The following is a 20313-nucleotide window of genomic DNA, read 5'->3' on the forward strand; positions in this document are numbered from 1 at the left end:
AGAAGCAATGATTACAGCAAGAAAAATGTGTCAACCTGACTGTTGTTTCAGGACAGATGTGAAAAACTGAACTTTTTAAAGATATATATAAATGAAGGTAAGATTGGGTAACATTTCTTTAATGCTGGATTTCTCATTTTGGAAATGCCTATACACATACACACATTTACACACACAAGCTACAGGTGCAACTCACTCTCATTCACACATAGACCACAAACATGGCTGCAAAAAGTGGAAATGACCTCAAACACACAATAACATTCATGCATCCGCACACACTCACAATACACTTGAAAAAATATTGCTGTGCAGTTTCAGTGCTTCTGCCTAAACATAATGAGATGCCCTTGAAAATACTACAGTAGAAGTGTTGCAGTATGAATTCTATATCTTGGTCACTATTCTCCTATAGTTAGTTATCAGCCTGCCCCTGGCCTCCATCTCCTCTCTCTCTCTCTCTCCTCCCTCTCCCTACATCCTCACCTGTGTGTATTCAGCACATCCAGCCAAGCTGCTTATGAAGCCACACACGTCCTCCACACTCCACTTGCTGATGTCCTCCACAGGGTTTGCTGTAGCCGAGTCCTCCCCGTCCATGAAAAGACCTCCCATAGAGCCTGAAAGAGCAGCAGTGAGTGAAAATGATGTGTCAATATAAACACTGGGTACAAAGCTTCTATTACTGACTGAGGATCTTTCTGTTGGTTCTCCATTTTCAGTGATGCAGCACCCAAATGCTGCACACTTATAGTCCCGTGTGAAAAATGTCTTGTGCTGCTTTGTGGAGAAATGTTGACAGTAAATTTGTCTTTAGCAGAAAACCTTTGATATAACATAAATAAATGATTTGAAGGTCTGATAAATGTTTACCAAGCAGCAGTATTGAAGATAATTCTCATAATTGAATAATCTGTCAATTAAATGTGTAGTTTATAAAATATTAGATGTGGAGAAAAATGGCCATCACAATTTATCAGAGCTCAAGCTGATGTCTTTGAATTGCATGTTTTGGCCAATCAAAAGTCCATAACCCAAAGATATTACATTTACAATCATATAAAACAAAGACAAGTTGCAAATCCTCTAACTGATAATGTGAACCCAGCAAATGGTTGGCATTTTTGCTCCATAAATCACTTAAACTAACCAACTGATGGCTGAAGTTCTACTGACAAGATTTTATTTTTTATTTTCATTAATTTACTCTTGGTGGGAATCTGTATAATAATAAGATAAAGTTAATTTTTGATAGTTTTCTTATGTTTGCTGTTTGCGTACAGTTTTGCTATTATTTCCTTTCTGCCCACGTGGCTGTGCTGCTGGTGGTGTGTATGAGGGTCACACTGGGGTCAGAGGCAGGGCCCCTAACAGAGAGAGGTCTCCACGCTGGAGACACGCACACAGAGAGTGACGCTAATGGGTTCCATATGTCGGCTTTCAGTGTTTGTGTGTGTGTGTTTGAGTCTCTTACCCGTGTGAAAGTAGGGGTTGGCGTAAGGGAATCCAAAGGGCAATGACTGAGCATGAAGAGCAGGGAGAGGTGGCATGAACCCGGGTGGCAGGTGGTACTTGATGTCGGCCTTGCCCAGTCCAGAGGTGAAGAGGTGGCGACTGGGTGACTCTGTACCTGCTGAACTGCACGGGGCGCTCAGCCTGCCTGAGCTCTCTCCAGTCTCCTTGGCACTGTCACACTCTCTCTTGCTACTGCTCTCTTTGCCCCCATGTCTCTCCCTGTCCCTGGGTTTACTGCTGGACTTGGCAACAACACTTTCCCGCCTCTCTTCGCACATTTCTGTCTCACTGTCCGAGTCCTTCATCTCCTCATCCTGCCCCTCCCTGTCTCCCTCCCTTCCTCTGTCCTCTCTCCCTCTTGTGTGATCCACAGCACGGAGGTGTGTCTGGGGGCCCCTAAGGGGGGCCTTCCTGGATTCAGCATCTAGCCCAGAAGTGGAGCTCTGTGCCTGGGTGTCTTTGGGTGTTGAGGGTGCTCCTGGTTGTTGCTGCTGGTGGTGGTTGAGGGTTAGGAGGGGTGTGGCAGCTCCATGCCGAAGCACCAGCATTGCATTAGAGCGGCGGGCCAGTTCCTCACGGAGCGGATGTCCCTCTGGGATGTCGTGGAGGCTCCGCAGGGCCGGGTGGTCCGAGGGAAGACCAGGAGGTAGAACACCCAGAGTGTCGGAGCCCAGCAGACGTTGATGCTGTTGCTGTCGCTGGTGGAGACTTTCCAACTCTTTCTGTCTCAGCAGCTCTGCTGACATCTCAAGTCTGTGGTTGGAAACATGTTGTACAGTATGGCTGAATGTTAAAAACATATCACTGTCTGTGATCTACTAGTTTGCCTTCTCCAAAAATGTTCACACTCTGAAGTTACTCTTCCATTCTACAAGACAACAAACTCATATCTCAACACATGCTTTCTTTACATTTACCATCATACATGCCTGTTATAATTACAATGCTTTAAGATTACAACACACACACACACACACCTGGCCAGATTCTGTTTCCTCAACATCTCTTGTTGCCGAGCAAAGATCTCAGCTTGAGCTGGTTGGAGGAAACCATAACCTGTGATAAAAAAAACACAAACACACCTGTGAGTACAAGTTTTTAAGAGATGATACAGAAGCTCCCAAATGTTAGAAACCGTGAGGAAATAATGCAAATCTATGAGCAGGTTAAAAAGTTATATAGAAGTTACCAAATGGTGCTCTGCAAGAGAACATTTGTATGTGGCTTGTCTGTTTAATGTAAAATATTATTTAAACAATTATAAATCTGAAACATTAAATTTATAATTTAATCATTTATTTGATACACCTCATAGAACATTTCCTTCCTGTAAGTGTAACTGTGCAAAAAGTACATTTTCTGTGGTGTTACAAGCATGCACGCATTCCTAATGATACTGTGCATTAGTACTATCCATTTGACCTCAGCACTATTTATGACTCACCAGGGGCCTGGCAAAGAGCGGAGGGCATGCCCAGGAAAGGAGGCCGCAGGTGAGGTCCTAAGGCGATATGAGGGGCAGTTGGAGGGGACAGGAGAGGTGGAGGGTGGGACAGATCCCTGTGGACACAAATATTAAAAAAGACGACATTAAGTTAAATTTCACTGAATATATTAAAATGACAAAAGCATTAAGTGTAAAGGGATGTATAATGAATTATTCCCTATGCTAAAAGAATAGTTGAAATTCTTTCTTTTTTTTCTCTGTGAGTCTCAACTCTTTCTTTTGTGTGTGTGCGCTTGCTGCCACACCAATATATGCGGTGTATTTTTATCAGTGGAGCTCCAGAGGCCCCCGTGTCGCCCCAGTGCCTCATCAGTCTTGTCACGCCGCAGCAAGCGCCGCTGGCCATTGCTGTACCCTGGACTGCAGCCTTTCCTTTCCTTTCCCTGCCACCGCACACACACGCACACACACAATATATATACACAGAAACACATATACACGCAGCTCTACAGCCACACACATAATGAGGGTTGAATGCACAATGCCAGTGTGTCATGCTCCGACAGCTGGGGCGGACCCTGCGTCTTGACCGGGGCCATGGGCTGAAGGACCTTCTAATTAACACTCATCCCTCCTCTCTTCTCTCCCTTTTTTTCCTTTTTTTTAACGCCCTTCTCCCCGTTTCCCTCCCTCTCTCCCTCTCACTCTCTTGGCTGCATTGAAGCCAGTGAAAAGATAGAGCGTCCTGCAACCTCTGCTTCTGAAAAGGCCTCTCCATTATTGGCTTCGTCTTTTGTGCTCCTTGAGGGGGAAAGGCGCCTCTCACCTTTCTCCCTCTCTCTCCGTCTCTTGTTCTGTCTCACCCATCTCTTTTCTATACTCCTGTCTCTCCATTTCTTTATGACCTCTGAAAATCTCTTGTCTTGTTCACTCCCTTCTTTTCCTCCACTTTTATTCATCTCGCCTCAGTCAATGTAGTTTTCTCTCCCCTCTTCATCACTCTATCTCCACCCGTCTCTTTACCCGGCCTCTTTGAATTTCTTTCAGTTACTCTCCCACTACTACTGCAATCCTCCTTCTCTCATTCTGCAATGTTTTTTTTCAGTTATGTTCACATCTTCACAGGTATGGGGACACGGTTTTGAAGAAGCAGATAAAGCATCCAGAATGAGGCATCTAGACTTTGACCTTTTGGACTGTGTCAAAGTGTTTGAGGCTTGGAGTGGGTGATGCTGCTGCTCTCCATCTGCTCTGTGTCTCAAACCACAGCTGTCTTCCAGGGCCTTTTTCTGAGCTCATTCGCTAGCTTCCAACCCACGCCTCTACTGTTCCCTCTCCTTGTTTCTGTCCTCCTGAGCTCTTGTTATCACACCAATCAGAGCTCAGCTGTGTATGACTGCCGCCACACAAAAGCATACATGGGAATCAAGCTGAGGAAAACAACAAAATCCAAAACCAACACAGGGACACATGCAACCGTAAATATTGTTTTGCAACTGTGTTCAAATTAGCTAGCGCCTGCATGTCTCCCGCCTCACTAAATGCTGAGGGAAAAGGAGAGAGAGAGAGAGAGAAAGAGGAGTTGCAAGGAGGGAAGGCACGCACACAAGAGAGGGGAGATGAGATGGGGGGTTTGGAGCCTGTACTGGCGGTGGTGGTGTGTGTGTGTGTGTGTGTGTGTGTGTGTGTTCTTGTGTGTGTGTGTGTGTGTGTGTGTGTGTGGGTGTGGGTGTGGGGGGGGGGGGGGGGACCATTCATCGATCGCCTCCGCCACTGAAATGTTAATGCTAATCATATAACCGCTCTCTCCGGCGGTGCCTCGCACTCCAGTGGCAGCTCCAATTAATCTTGGGTGAGGGCTGCGGCGCGTGACCCCGGAGCCGTGAGCGGGGGCCCCGCTAGCTGCTTCTTATGTAATTACACCGCCCAGTGTGTAATCACCTGGCCTAATCCCTTGGGGCTAGCAATTAGCCTTGCGACGCTCAGTTCCACTAGGCTATGCTAAGGCGCCCGCAAAACTCCCATCCACCCCTCTGCCATGGCTCCTGCATGCCAAACTCACATCTCCCACCCCCTCCCTTTCTGATATTCCCTCTTTTTCTTCCTTCTTTTGCACCGCCTACCCCTGCCTAGCGTTAGCCCGCAGATGAATAACGGTCAATTAAAGCTGCATGACTGGGGCTGCCAGGCGTCTGCGCCACCATAATTAGGCCTAATCACGGGGAGTGAGAGAGACAGAGAGGGAGAGAGAGAGCAGGAGAAAAAGAGTGTGTCTGACACTCCCCTCCACTCCCTTCCTCCATCTCTCCCTCTCTTCCTTCTTTTATAGGAGGCAATTTTGAGGGAGGAGTGGCAGACATTAGTCGTTTTGCTCTGGGGCCGTGTGCTTTTGTGCGTGTACATGCGTGTCTCTCTCTCTCTCTCTCTCTCTCTCTGTATGTGTGTGTGTTTGAGAGAGTTTGTCTGTGTGGTTTTCTTTTTGCCCTATCTGTGCATTTTGTTGGCAAACCACTAACATGCTATAAAAAGATGAGGCCCACTCACCTAGTTTTTGCATGAGACTGAAAATACTCAAATGCAAGGTGGGCTCATAATCACAAAAAAACTATATCACTGGATTACCCTAACACCCCCCCCCCCCCACACACACACACACACACACACACAAACAGACACACACACACACACACACACACACACACACACACACACACACACACACACACACACACACACACACACCCTCTCTCTCTCTGCCGGCAGTGAGGCCAGGGGCTCCTGGGGAATTCACTGGTGTGTGACGACCTGTCAGAGTGGCGACAGCGGTCCCGTCCCGCAGCAGCGCAGGCTGTGTGTGTGTGTGTGTGTGTGTGTGTGTGTGTGTGTGTGTGTGTGTGTGTGTGTGTGTGTGTGTGTGTGTGTGTGTGTGTGTGTGTGTGTGTGTGTGTGTGTGTGTGTGTGTGTGTGTGTGTGTGTGTGTGTGTGTGACAGGGCTGCCCTTAATGACGGGAGCGTGGGGGGATTAGGAGCGCCGCGCGGCCGCCTTCGGCTCCTTCTCCGCAGGAACACATTTACACAGGAAGCTCATTAAAATGGATGAGGCTCCCTCCTCGCCCGCTCTCTCTCCCGCCTCTATCTTGCTCACTCTCTCTCCCTCCTTCCCTCCCTCCCCTTATCTCACACTCTCTCGATCTCCTCACTCCCTATTTTGGTTCATCTCTTTCTCTCTCTCTCTCTCTCTCCATTTTCGTCCGCTTGCCATCTCCTGTTTTCTCTCTTGCTTCCCTCTCTTCATCCCCATTTTAAGCTCCAATGTTTTCCACTTCCTCTCTCTCTCCCCCTTTCTCTTTACTTTTTCCTCTATTTGCCTTGCAGATGCTTGGTGAGCTTAGTGCCATTTAAGGCCAGACAAATGGAGCGACAGGCTCTAAGCCCATCGAGCGGCCCTAATGATTTGTTTTTAACAATGGGCCCTAATGGGCCCCAGATAATCAATGATGAGGGGTCGATGGAAAGGTGAACCACGGAGAGAGTTAGGCTGCTTTCACACCAAATCCGGCAATGCGTGAAAAACGTCAGTCGTTTCATTCATTTGACTGGGGGCAGTGCGTTTACATTGCAGGAGTAGGGACCGCATAGGGCTCAGCCAAAAACAACAGCAGCCATCCGGCAAGAAATTGAAATGGACTTTTGCCGAAATGCAACCCAACATCACTCTTTGGTGGCCAATCAATCACATATATGCAAACGGACATTACTTGTAAAATGAACACTGTATTCAGCTGTTTACCTCCTGATCACAAAAGATAAAATAGTTGCCCATGTGAACACTTTCCAGAGTTGTAAAATCATGTTTGTGAGCTTTACAACCTGCTGGGCTGTGTTTTGGCTTCTGATAAGTCCTTAAATGCATTCATCTGTAACTCCAACTCGACTTCCCGGGTCATATTTCATTGTCTCGCAGGTACCTCAAACAACACGCCCCAACCATCGTAACCCCATGCGTCATTGTGCCGCATTTGGTCTGAATGCAGCCTTAGAGAAGGAGAGCTGCTGTCTCTAACTCAGCTCCTCAGCCTCTGCTTGTCAATATCTTTTTATTTTTATTTTTTTAACTTTAACTCATCAATTATCCTGATTTTCATTTTCTCTTCACTGTCTGCTCAATCCAGTCTCATGCCTTTTGAAAGATTTCTTCCTTTCTTTATGCGCTGGTTTGGTTTGTATTACGACAGTCAGGCCCGGATGCACATATGTCACTACATGGCCAAAAGTAAGTGGACATTAAACCTGCGTGAGCTTGTTCAACATCTCATTCCAAACCCAACTTGGCTGCAGGGATTTGCTCCCATTCTGCCACTTGTATTGTGCAGTCAACCAAAGGGTCTGGCTCGAATTTGGTAATTCAGCTCATCCCAAAAGTGTTGGATAGATTTGAGGTCAGAGCTCTACTCAGGCAAGTCGAGTTCCTCGCATCAAAGTGGGAAATCCATTTCCTTATGGACCTCACACAGCTGCATTGTCATGTTGAAACAGCCTTCCCAAAACTGTTGCCACAAAGTTGGAGGGACATTATTGCCTAAAACATGAATTTATGCTGTAGGATTAAGATTTCCCTTCAGAGGAGTTAAGGGTCTAGTGCAAAAGTTTGTGGATAGGGGTGTCCACATACTTTTGGCCCTATAGTTTATGTTCAGTACACAAATTTTGCATCACTCTTTGTCTGTTTCCCTTTTCTTCTTGCATTCCCTTCATTCAGACAATGCTACAAGTAATGGAAAGGGCACTTTGACATATTTTGCCCATTAACCCCTCCTTTATACTCACGCCAAAAAATGTGTTGAGAGTGAAAGGGTTAAAGAGGTGAAGGTAGAGGGGGATGGAGGGAGGTAGAGATGGATGGATGGGGGTGGGGGGTAGGGGTGGGGTGGGGTGGTGGTGGGGGGGGGGGGGGGGGGGGGGTTAGTTAACTCTCCCCGGTCCTGTGTGGCTAATTACTCTGTGTGCTGTCGGAGAACAGCCTCGGCTCACTGACTACATTCACACTGCACCACTGGCCTCTCTCTCTCTCACACACACACACACACACACACACACACACACACACACACACACACACACACACACACACACACACACACACAAATTAGCAGACATATTCACACAAACAAACCCAAATTCAATCCGCATAGATGAGCACACATGCAGACAGACAGCTTGAAAAATGGAACAAACAAACACATATGAACAATCAGCTACCCCCCGCCCGCCCCCTCCTCGCCTAAACACACAAACATACACACAATATATACACCCCCACACAACGCCTGGCCGCTCTGCTTCCTGCTTATATCCCCACCCCTACCTCTCACCACCCCCCTCTCTCTGTCTCTCTCTCACACACAAATACACACACACACACACACACACCCTCCCCCCCTGCTGCCGCACCGCCGGCCCATTATCGATCCCCCGCCTCTCCCTGCGCCACATAAATAATCGACAAGCAATTACCCGCCCACTCCCGCTGCCCCTGGCTTTGTTTGGGAGGCGCAGGGGCTAGCGCTGGGGGGAAAAGAGAGAGGAAGAGCTGCGGATGCAGGCGTGCGGCTACACAGTGGTAGCCAAGAGGTTATTGGATCCTTAGTTCAGCCATGAATGTGTAGACGCACATACATACACACACATGCAAACGTGCACTGTGGCACACTAAGAAAAACTAATATAAAATCAGATCTTGCTGAGGAAGATGGGAATGGACTGGATGGACAGAAAAGTGTAGCAGTGTAGTGATGCGAACTGGCAGGTGATTAACTCCCTCTACTCTTTCTTAAAAGCTTTTTATTGAAAAACATTGTCATTGTGATTTCCACATTTACATCTGCTCAAATCAACCAGGGCCTCCTATGCAGCATGTCAGTTTGGATGTGGGCTTTATTAATGATGACTAATGCTGGCATCACATGCTGGGCAGGGTTGCGGTCTCAACAGCTGGGCTGACGCAGAGATTTGGGCTGAAAGTGAGCGTACATTTGGATCTGTTTCTTACCTGTCGGTGTAATGTGCGTCACGGTGCTGCGGCAGACCCTGCTTGCGTCTCTGGCTGGATGAGGAGGAGCTGCCCGCCGAGGGCAGGTGAGCTTCTAAGGCCGCTGGATTCCTCACCGCTGCAGCCAACGCCTCCTGGCGAGCACGCAGCATGTCTATATAAGGAGTGAAGGGGGCAAAACAGGGAAAGCATAGCAGAGGGAGAGAGATGGGAAGATAGAGTCAACATGACAAAGATGATGAAGGATTAATAGATGAGGCAAAGAAGAAAGAAAGAAAAGACAGGAAAAAAGCAGAGGGGAGGCAAGAAAAGAGGGCAGGTGAAAGGGGAGGATAAACACAAATTTAGCATCCAGCTGCTAATGTCTATACACAGATGTTTGTGTTTATAGTCTATATTAACAGAAACACAGATTATAAGGAACACCTTCAGACAGAAAATCCTACCAACTATAGTTGGTTGATGAGTTTATTTTAAGTGTGTTATACATTAAGTGTAAATGTGAACATTACAAGTTTCGGGGTAAAATAGTAGCAGTGAAGCCTACTTTAAAAAGTTGCCTTGTAGTGACGGATATAAAGGCTAAATATCCAGATAGCTCATATAAACACCCAAGAAGTCATTTCTAAACTCCACTCGGCTCACTCCACATTAATACTAAAAATGATTGTGATGCATTTTCTAATCCCCATGTTACACCCATATACGCACACAAAGACACACAAGCCCATAAACACACACACACACACACACACACACACACACACACACACACACACACACACACACACACACATACACACACACACACGCTGAACAAATATGGACTAAACAGACATTTTGGCAGAGGTGTATGAAACTAGCACACAGCGCTCAAATCCATCTGTCACGCTGTGGAACTGAGCTGACCATTTTCAAACAAATATGAGGAACTAAAAGAGCTAAAACCGGCAAAATTAAAAGGCCAGAAAGAGATCGTGAAAAATGAGACTGTTTGTGTGTGATAATGTTCTCAAAACAAATAACAGATGATGTGTTTTTGTACCAGTGAGCAACAAGCAACTTCACACATCGGGTGCCGAGTGTTTTTAGCCCGCCTCACCTCCACCACCACCAACGCGCCTTCTCCCTCTATCTCTGCCTGCCCTCTCCCCCCACCTTCTGCCCTTTACCACTCGCCTCATTCCATCTCTTTCTTGGCTCTCTCCCTCTCCCTCTCTCTCCCTCCCGCTCCCAGCTTCTCCGGTTCTCTCTCGCCCTCGTAGGAGAAGAGGCCTCATCATTATCAGCCAGGCCAGGCCACACCAGGAGACATGGCTTCTAATGAGAGAAAAATCCATCCTGCTCTCTCGCTCCCCTCCCTCCTTCTCTCTTCCCTCTCTCTCTCTGCCTCAATCTATCTATCCTCCCTCTCTGCTCTTCCCTGCCTCCCCCCAGCCCCCTCTTTTTTAATTAGACAGATCCCTCGGGAGCTAGGGGCCATTTCCGCCGCCGGTACGAGTGTGATGTGTGTTTGTGTGCGTCTGTGTGATTTAGGTGCTTGCGTGTGCGTGCATGCCTAGCTGATTGTGTGTGTGTGTGTGTGTGTGTGTGTGTGTGTGTGTGTGTGTGTGTGTGTGTGTGTGTGTGTCTGTGTGTGTGTGTCTGTGTGTGTGTGTGTGTGTGTGTGTGTGCTGAAGCAGTTGAGCGGGGCGCCGGGGTGGGGGGGTGAAGCGACAGATATTAATGCGGCCTAGCTCCGGTGTATCGATCTGTTTGCTGCGCCAGGCCGCAGGGGACTCGGCTGGCGGCAGACAAGGGTGTGTGTGTGTGTGTGTGTATGTGTGTGGGTAAGAGAAGGGGGAGGGGGGTTGTGAGAGATAAGGGAAGGATCAGAGGGAACTGGAGCCCCAGAGCGCACACACAAATACACACAGCCTGTTGTGCACTTGCATACATGGTGCAGGGGGTGACAGGGTGGAAGAGTTGACCTCTATGAGTTTCCTGTGGTCACAATCCCACCTCACCAATTATTTTGTATGACTGGCTCAGTTAAATGGACAATCCAGCGATTCAGTATTGTACTTCCATAAAGTTTGGGGAGGTCTAAGAGACAGATTTTAAAAAGAATGTTCAAATCGATGCAGCAGAGACCGGGATATCCTGACTATATTGCAGACAAAAACACAAAACAAAGACCCTAACTTTTAGATTTGGATCCTAATTAAGGTCGGCTTTCTGTTAAAAAAAAGTCTCAAAGCTGAAATTTGTCAGACATAGTTCCTCCAGAGCCTCAGAGGAAATTATACAATTGTTTCCACAGGCTGAGTAGTCCTCCCTGTGATTAGTAAATTGACCCTGACCATGGCTGTAGCCAGGATTTTAGAAATACTGAGGTCATGAGTCTGGTTCAGTCACCATTCAATTGTATTTTCTGTAATCATAAAAACAGAAATGCTGTTTCAAAGCACACTGTCAAGTGTTTAATTCTGCTGGGGAATATTCAGTCCCTTTTATTTTAATTTCTAAAATCAGTAAAATGCTTAAATATATGGTCCTTTATAGCCCGCTTTCAGAGGACTGCTCCTTTAAACCCAAACGATACAAGCTGTATAACACTGTGTGGTAATTTTTCATTTATTTTGATAATTTCTCTGTTTATTATTTCTTCAATTTTTTCCCTTTTCTTTTTTCTGTTTTTTATCGAGTCCAATATTATAAAGCTTCTCTCCAACACTGGCACCGTATTTTTCTCTTTCCCCCTCTCTCTAATTCCCTTTCATGTGAGTAGAGAGAAGCAGGGTCACCTGGGGCTCTACCCTTCACTGTGTGTGTGTGTGTGTGTGTGTGTGTGTGTGTGTGTGTGTGTGTGTGTGTGTGTGTGTGTGTGTGTGTGTGTGTGTGTGTGTGTGTGTGTGTGTGTGTGTGTGTGTGTGTGTGTGTGTGTGTGTGTGTGTGTGTGTGTGCACAGAGTAGGTACTCAGATTCAGAATTTCGTACTGTAAAACTCTTCGTGTTGCAGCTGCTGTAACACAAGGGGACAGTCCCCCATTTGCAAATTAGAGTCCTAATTGAGGACATGCAAACACTCAGACATATTTCTTCCTTTGCATGAGTTATTTTGGGAGGTCCCATTTTGCCAATCGAACCCATCCTGCTTATCCGTCTTTTGTGCCATCCCATTTTTCTCACCGGCATCATTCCTGGAGTTTGGCCTAAATCGCCTCGGTTAAGCCCGGTTTTCCTCGGCGTGAGAATGCAGAGGAGCGCCGCGCTGATACAGCTTCGCCGGCCTCATGATGGATTTGGTGGATTGGCAGGTATACAAAAGCCGGAATCCATCCGCTAAAGCGCACCATACACCACAAAATTAAGTATCTTTCCAGAAAGAGGTATTCAGCCAGTATCATAGGCTTAGCCAGCAGTAAATATGAAGCGAGTTTGTTGTGCTGCATGATTTTGACCATCTGTACTTTGACCAATCACATGCTGGAATTTTCTAGCTCTTTGGGATGATGATAAAGATATGTTGTGTACAGCTTCATGTTTTCCAATCTGACTAAACTACAGGAGACAAAACAGAAGTACGCCCCTTCCATCCCATCCCTCCTTTCACTTTCATCTGGATCTCTACCCCCACCTCTCTCTCACTTTTTTCTCTCCCTCACTCTCCTTTCATCATATGAAGAGGGAGGGAAAGCCCTCTTGGCCATTTCTACAACCCTGCCACCCCAGCACCTCCACCCCCAATTTCAGCCCCCCTCTCCCTCCCAACTCTTCTTTTGCCCATCAGGTCTAGAGAGAGCCTCTCAAACAACACCTTGCACCTACACATTCACACACACACACACACACACACACACACACACACACACACACACACACACACACACACACACACACACCGAGTTCCTCCTCACCCCCGCCTCTTTCACGCACACACTTTCATTTTCTGTGCCCTACACTTCAAACACATGAAAGGATGCTCTGCGGGGACCAAGGCTAAAGGGAGAGTTGGAGGTGGGGGTAAGGAAAAGGATGAGGAGGAGGAGGAAGAGGGGAGGGGGTATAAAAGCAGTGCTTGAGAGGGAGATGTATAGGAGAGATGGTGGTGGGGGCCCGAGGGGGGGAGGGAGGAGGGGAGTCACAGGGGCCCCAATGGGAGACTAGGTCAATGTCAAGGGGCTCTCGCTGAAGTGATTCGCGTCAGCCTCTCAGGAGACAAAACAACGTGTCGTCGCCCCCCCCAACCCCCCCCCAGACTGTTTATCTCTGTCATTCTCTTAACTGTTAATTGGAGAAAGGAGAGGATGTGGAAGTAGTGTTGCAATAAGTTTTCTACATAAACTTGTAAACCATCGGTGGATAGACGAAGGAAGCTGCCAGGTGTGAAAGAAAAGGAATGTTAGCAGCTCCAGAGGCTTGGCTGTCAAGAAGTGTTGGCAAAGCCTGTGATGCTCACGGCTCATCATCCGCTTAGAGGATCGGACACGCGCAAACACAACAGTGGATGCAAAGCACACAAGTCACCAGGAGCAAATCCTACCATGAAGTTGTGTTTTAAATGGTAGTTGTATCTTAGTGTGTGATCTTAGAATCATTAATAAACCGTAAACTTGCATGTATGTGACTTTCTTTTTCTACATTTCATGCTCCAGGGGAAGTTATTTATTCACTCCTCCCTCGTCTCTGTTCCTCCCTCATTTCCTTTGACCATTTCTCCTTTTTTTTTTGCTCCTATTCCTGGTGTCTCTTTACCTCTGCATCTTCTTCTTTTAAGTTTCAAGCTTTTAAGTGCACGCTTGGAAGAAGAACGCACGTGTGCAGAATAAAGGATAGTGTGGAAACTATCAAATGATTTGGAATGTGGAAGTAAAGAAAGGGAGCGGGTATGTCTGTATTGCGCCAGAGCGTCTGCCTCATACCAGTAAGGCTTCTGGGAAAGGAAGCCAGCGATCAGACTGCATCCTGGGCCATAAAAGCCCAACAATGCACTGCATCTCGCCTCTAACTTCTCTAAGACACAGGGAAAAGGCAATTAAAGCGTCTATAGGCTTCGCCCCCTAGATTTGCAGCCAGCAATTAAAAATCGTTACTAATCAAATAAAAATAAAAGTAGCTCAAACTACAATTCGACCAGGGCATCGATTGGATTTATGCTACTGCAAAAGAGCTTGTAAAGACTGGTAGGACTTAATGTTACATTCTTTACAAAAATGTGAGAAAAAGGTTAACATTTAATGGCAGGCACAGTGAAATGAGTATAAAGCCAACTTATAAAATCCAAACGAGGCAACTTTTCTCATTTTCTCTTTTGCCTATCAAACTACAGTTCTCTCAAGCTAAAACCAGTAAATTTTATGTGTCTGTGGAAATTGAGAAAAACTGGGACACACTGGTGGTTTCCAGGGTGTTGGGAGATTTAGAGGGTTGGCAGGCAGCCAATGAGAGCTCACGGATCAATCGCGGCGTTGGTGCATGCGAAGGCTTGTGGGTGTTGTTAACGGAAAGCCATGGTGGTCAGAAATCACCCTGAGTGACACTTTGACACTGGGTGGGCAAGCACCGCAAATAGAAATGTCAGTCGGGTTTTACAATGGCAGCAGTGTGTGGCACACCTTAACATGGTACCCTGAACACACTGCTACACTCTGGGGTTGCAAAGCAGCACTGCATCTCAATGACTTGGTGACAGGTGATGGAAGAGGTGTTTTTTTATAGAAGCCAGTGAAGTGCTTCCAAAGGAAACTCTTTTTGTTTGAAGTAAATCTCAAGTTACTTCAAACTACCTCTCAAGTTACTTCAAAATAAAGAAAAAAAAATAAAGTACGTTCACCTCATCTTTCATAAGTCAGTTCTTACTAGTAGAGAAGGAAACACTATTCTGAATTTAAAGTGTGCACTGAGTATGTATGTTGTAAGAAGATAAATCAAATTGTACTGCAGATATTTGAGAGTCAATATGACGATGACAGAACACACACACACACACACACACACACACACACACACACACACAAACACAAACACAAACACAAATGCAGATGCTGTGGACTGACCGTGGCCGGGCAGACCCATGCTGCTTGCCAGCTGGTAGAGGCGTTGCTGCTGCTCCTCATAGGATCCATGCTCACTGAGCGCTGACATCATGCGCCTGTAGTGCTCCTCTGGGCTCATGTGGCTGTGGCTGCCGCCTGCTTCCACCACCGGGCTCTGGGAGTTCTCTGAAGAGAGGAGGGAGACACTTTTATTATGACCCATCAGTGACTATCGATATCCAACTCATCAGGAGATAAATACTTCCTTGAAACCACAGGCTCTAAAACTCAAAGCTATTAACTTTCAAAAATAATGTCCAACGCTTAACTATCTTTTCAGCATATGATTAAGTAACTGTCTTATGTATTCATCCAAGTCCAAATTCTTCTGCATATCAGTCATGATTGTGAGGAATTTGCCTCAGGCACACACTCGCATCAAATTTACTACAGCAGCTTCAAACCACTGGTGGTTCCAAGTGCCAGCCAGAGGTCACAGATTTGGAAAATTCTGAAGTTCAACGCTCAAAATCACATTTACGGACATCGCTAAACTGAAGACAGAAGTCAAACTTTTTCTGAACAGAGGCTGAACTCACTGCTGCTCAGGATGCAGTTTGCATTTTTTACTTGTTAATTCCTCTGAACTGAGTCACTAAACACCACAAGCAATCTGCATTATCTACAGGTTCTCAGTTTGATGGGAGGCGATGTTTTCCCTGTCACATTTTGTAATTCAGGCAGATAAGACAGGTGTATTTTTAGGATAGAAATCATTCCTTATGCAGCTCTAAAAAAAACAACCAGCAAGTGCAATCAGTACACTGTAGAACAAAGTAACCACAATTAATTTTATATACCTACTAACTCGCATATTTGTGATGATTTACTGCACTCTTTGACATACAGTCTTCCTCAAATGTCAACCAGATGACATGATTTGTACACAGGCCATTCATTAGAAAGGCAGCACTGATGGACTGGAAGCCCTTTCCAATGAAGCTATACACATACAGCCATGCATTGTTAATGGTCTGTGCCTGACCCTCCCATGAACTCACCATCTCTCTGACAGAAAGCACAGCAGCATCCATGCTAACAGTGGCACAGGGTGAGAGGTTATAAGGAGGGTTGTTATGCTGTACAGTATTTTGACTGTAATGCAGAAAGAACAAAATAAACAAAAGAATGGAAAAAAATGCTCAGCGACTTCCTCCGTGTGTGTGTGTGTGTGCGTGCGTGCGTGTAGTACTGCTGTGCTGTGTTTAAGGTGTTGTGAAGACGATGTGGTGTATGATATCTATCTAGCTGTCAGTCCCCACACTTAATCTCTCTCTCTCTGACCTCCCTCTCTCTGTCAATAGTAACATGATCTAAGGTAAGGGTGGTGGGGGATATGGGGAGGTGGTTAGTTAGAGGAGGGAGGATGAGGAGGAGGAGGGAGACGCAGAGGAAAGCAGGGGTTATTTTTACCTCCCTCCTTCTTATTGAAACCTGAGCCTGGCCCCGGGCAGGCGAGCAGGAGTGGCGCTGAGGAGCGGAGGTGGTGGTGGGGGAGGAAGCGAGCACGCAAGCATCTCTGTCTCCACCGCCAAGCTCTGGCTAATCCACCCAAGGTCCTCAAGTGTATGTGTGTTTGTGCATATATGTGTGTGTGGGTAACTAGTCTGTGCCTGTCTAAAGTTTTCACGCTCTCTACACACAGCAAGAGGTGCCGACTTTGCTACAGAAAGAAAAACAGACATCATTTACACAGCAGCCTCCAATCTTTCCAGCTCTATTCATTCACTATCCTCTCTGTCTCTCTCTCTCTCTCTCTCTCAATCCATTTCTCTACCTGCATTAGTCATTGAGGTATAGTGTGTGTCGCCAAACTTGGAGGCGAAAAGCTTGAACGCACACACACGTGCACGTATATATATATACAGGTGCAGTGTTTGGGTGTGGACAGAGCTCAAGGTTAAGACATGGGATCAACACTGTTTTGAAATGGCTTAAATGCACTTCTCTGGACAGCAGGCTACACTTACACACACAAACACTATTTTCCTCATCTGTCTCCTTTATGCAAATATACAGCAAGGGAGGAATAAATGCAATGAGTATATAGGATTTTTTTTTCCTTCTTTGTTTTCTTGCTTTGAAAGCCAAAGCTAACCACACACTCTGAGATGCACAAGAAGTCAAAATAAAAACACACGAGCTCCATTTGCCTTAAAAGGAAGCCAAGCCTGAGTACACAAACAGAGACACACACAGATAAACATACGCACACTTGCACAGAGGCACACATCCACATAAATCCATGCATCTTTCAGAAGCAGGGTTGTGTCTAAGTAAAACTGTAATGGCCAGGAATGAGTGCTTCTCTACACAGAGAGAGAGGAAAAGGCTCCAGGCAGGGCTGCTGTCGGTCAAAGGTCAGCAAGAGGGCAAAAGTCACCACAGGGCTGCTGCTGAGCGCCACACAGCTTAATCTGACCTCCAAACACACTCCAACAATTATGATTATCCATTTTTACACAGGACTTAACCATTATGAAATGATGTTTTATAATCAAAGCTATTTATGTCTGTAAGTGTGTTTGGCTTACTTGTGCTCCTCCTGTGTGTGTATGTGTATATTGCTGATGTGTCTCCAGAGATGAGGCTGGATGTGCGGTGAGCTGCCCTAGGTTTTGCCTGCTGTATAATGCATCAGTCAGGAAGTCTTCCTCAGGAGCCTAGAGGGACAGGCCTGGTGGCCGTGCAGGCTCCACGCTAGGCACCCGCTTTCACGCCGCATGAGAGAGATATAAATAATAAAGTATGCCGACCCGATTGCAGCACTACAGAGGGACATTGTCTTGCTGAGGTGTGCCTTGTCAATGTCCATTATTTACACTGTGCTCATATCATATTGAGAGCAAATAAAAAGGTATTGATGAATGTTAGGAGTGGATATGTGTAAGTATAGTATCTTACTGTATGTGTTTTTGTGTTTGGAAGAAAGCAGACATGGCAGCCACCCATTTTCTGTTTTCTGTGTTCCTTTTAAAGTGTCAGTTCACCCAAATCACACTTTTTATTGGGACAACTTCTTAGGTAGAAAATAGTTCCAATAAAAACAGTTCGCAGTGAGTCACTGGGGACAACATCCATAAAAAAACAGCTTCTGTTGAGTTTTTTCAATGTTTTTTTGGCACTTAAAACATTTGTTGTCCTGGTTTAATGGCAAAAATCTCACTAAAACTTTCTTAGAGGTTTGATACCACTGGTGCGACTTGGCTGTACTGGCTTCCTTTAGTGTGTGTGTGTGTGTGTGTGTGTGTGTGTGTGTGTGTGTGTGTGTGTGTGTGTGTGTGTGTGTGTGTGTGTGTGTGTGTGTGTGTGTGTGTGTGTGTGTGTGTGTGTGTGTGTGTGTGTGGCTGAGAGACAGGTTAATAAAGAAATGACATAGCAGTGCGTCTTCAAGTATATGTTTAAGTGAGACTGTGTGTAAGTGCGTGTGTGTTTGTGTATTCTCATCATCACACTAACCCTAACACACCAGCAGCTAAATCAATACTGCCTCATCCCTCCTTCACTCTGCAGCTTTCTTTTCTTCTGACAATTTTCACCTATTCTTTCTCAGAAAATGCATGTCCAAGCACATCTGTAACGTCATTACAACACCAATATACCGCATGGTCTTACCTTTGGGGGAAACGCTACGTGACTTCTTGCTGTCAGAGGGACACTCGCTGCTGCTGTTGGGAGACAAGCTTCTCCTCTTGCCTAGAAGGTCATCTGTAAAAACACACACACACACACAAAGAGAGAAAGAGCAGTCAGTGAAAAGACCAAAGTAAAAGCTTAATAAACTCTGCTCTGTGTCTACCTGTATACATAGCGGCTGCCTTGGAAATGCAGAGTTAGAGGAGGGAGATCGAAAAGAAGCCAAAGACAAAAAAAAGTGATAGGTGGAGAGAAAGAGAGAAACAGAGCGAGTGAAGCAAGCCATGGGCGTCTGGAGATGTGCCTGTTCTGTCAGAGATGAGAGGGGGCCTGCACCGCCATGGATGACAGATCTGCCCGGCTCATTTATGTGTGTGTGTATGTGTGTGTGTGTGTGTGTGTGTGTTTGTCTATTTGAGTGAGGGAGGAGAGCTCTGTGTGTCTGCATCTCCTCCAACATCTCTTTCCAACAGCCTGTCCTCAAGTGTTATCACTGTTCTTCCTCTCTCTTCTCTTCTTTCTTCTCTTTTTCCAGATGTTGGCACAAAAGCCTGTGACTGAAATAAAGTGCACTCAGCTGCTTGAGAAATTCATTTCAGCCTATATTATGTCTATACAGTTTATTTTTAGTTTTTATACCTCCACAACTGCCCCTTCTCTTATTGCTGTCCACCCATCATAAACTCACTTCTGAGCTTCTTGTCTCATTTGTCCATCTGCCTCCTTCTTTCTCTTCTCCTCTAGGTGTGTTTGAACCCCCCCCCCCCCCCCCCCACCTCCCATCAGGAGTTTTCTCTCTCCTCCTATTAACACCCTCCTCCCCGTTTCCCCACTACCCCCTCCCCTACCAAAGAGGAGCATCCAGTGTACAATTACAGCACCCCCTACTGCCGCTTCCTCCTCTCCTCCCCTCTCATCCCACTCTTCCTTCTCACCCCCATCACCTCACCCCCACCCCCCCACCCCCCCTCAAACACACCTCAAATCAATACCGGCCTAATCAGAGAGGGAGGGGATGCAGAGCATATCGCATGCAGCGCCGATAGGAAGGAAAAAGCCGTTTGTCACCACTCTATCTCTCCCTCTCTCTGTCTTTCTTTCTTTCTTTCTTTCTTTCTTTCTTTCTTTCTTTCTCTATTTCTGTCTCTGCACCTCTGCTTTCTCTCTTACTCTGTCAGCCAAGCCACAGCAGCAACTGCTTCCCTTCTTTCACTTTTTTCTCGCTTTCTCTCTCATTTCTCAGTGCGTATTTTTAAGGATAGGGGGAGTATTTTTTCCCCCTCCTTCAAGGAGAATGGTTCCTCTCTCCCTCTGTCTCTCATTTTCAACAAAACAATTTTTCATCATTTGCACAGCATGTATAAACAGCACAGAGAAACAATAAACAGGGGTAAAAAAAAATAGAATTTTGCAGCAATACTCAAGAAAACAACATTTGGCGATTTCTGTCATGTGTCCACTCCTGATATTGTTGTTACCTTAGCGACAGGCGGAGAGCCATGAACAGAGGAGTGAAACTGGAGTGCAGTCTGACCTTTAACCCTTAACCTATCACCCAAACTTATGTTGTTTCTTCTCTATAACAAGAC

The 20313-nt window shown here is 46.2% G+C and overlaps 1 protein-coding gene across 1 annotated transcript in view; it reads right to left on the reverse strand.

The window, feature by feature from the left end:
* Positions 1-20313, reverse strand: part of samd11 (sterile alpha motif domain containing 11) — a 51098-nt gene that overhangs the window by 1413 nt on the left and 29372 nt on the right. Inside the window, exons 5-11 of the mRNA XM_062426740.1 lie at positions 18704-18796; positions 15050-15214; positions 9012-9165; positions 2960-3075; positions 2493-2571; positions 1475-2268; positions 487-620 (exon numbers count right to left, since the gene is read on the reverse strand). Coding sequence (XP_062282724.1) covers positions 487-620; positions 1475-2268; positions 2493-2571; positions 2960-3075; positions 9012-9165; positions 15050-15214; positions 18704-18796 — 1535 coding nt within the window. The remainder of the gene's footprint in view (positions 1-486; positions 621-1474; positions 2269-2492; positions 2572-2959; positions 3076-9011; positions 9166-15049; positions 15215-18703; positions 18797-20313) is intronic.

This window comes from Scomber scombrus, chromosome 10 (genome assembly GCF_963691925.1).
Source record: "Scomber scombrus chromosome 10, fScoSco1.1, whole genome shotgun sequence".
In the NCBI taxonomy this organism is placed as follows: Eukaryota; Metazoa; Chordata; class Actinopteri; order Scombriformes; family Scombridae; genus Scomber; species Scomber scombrus.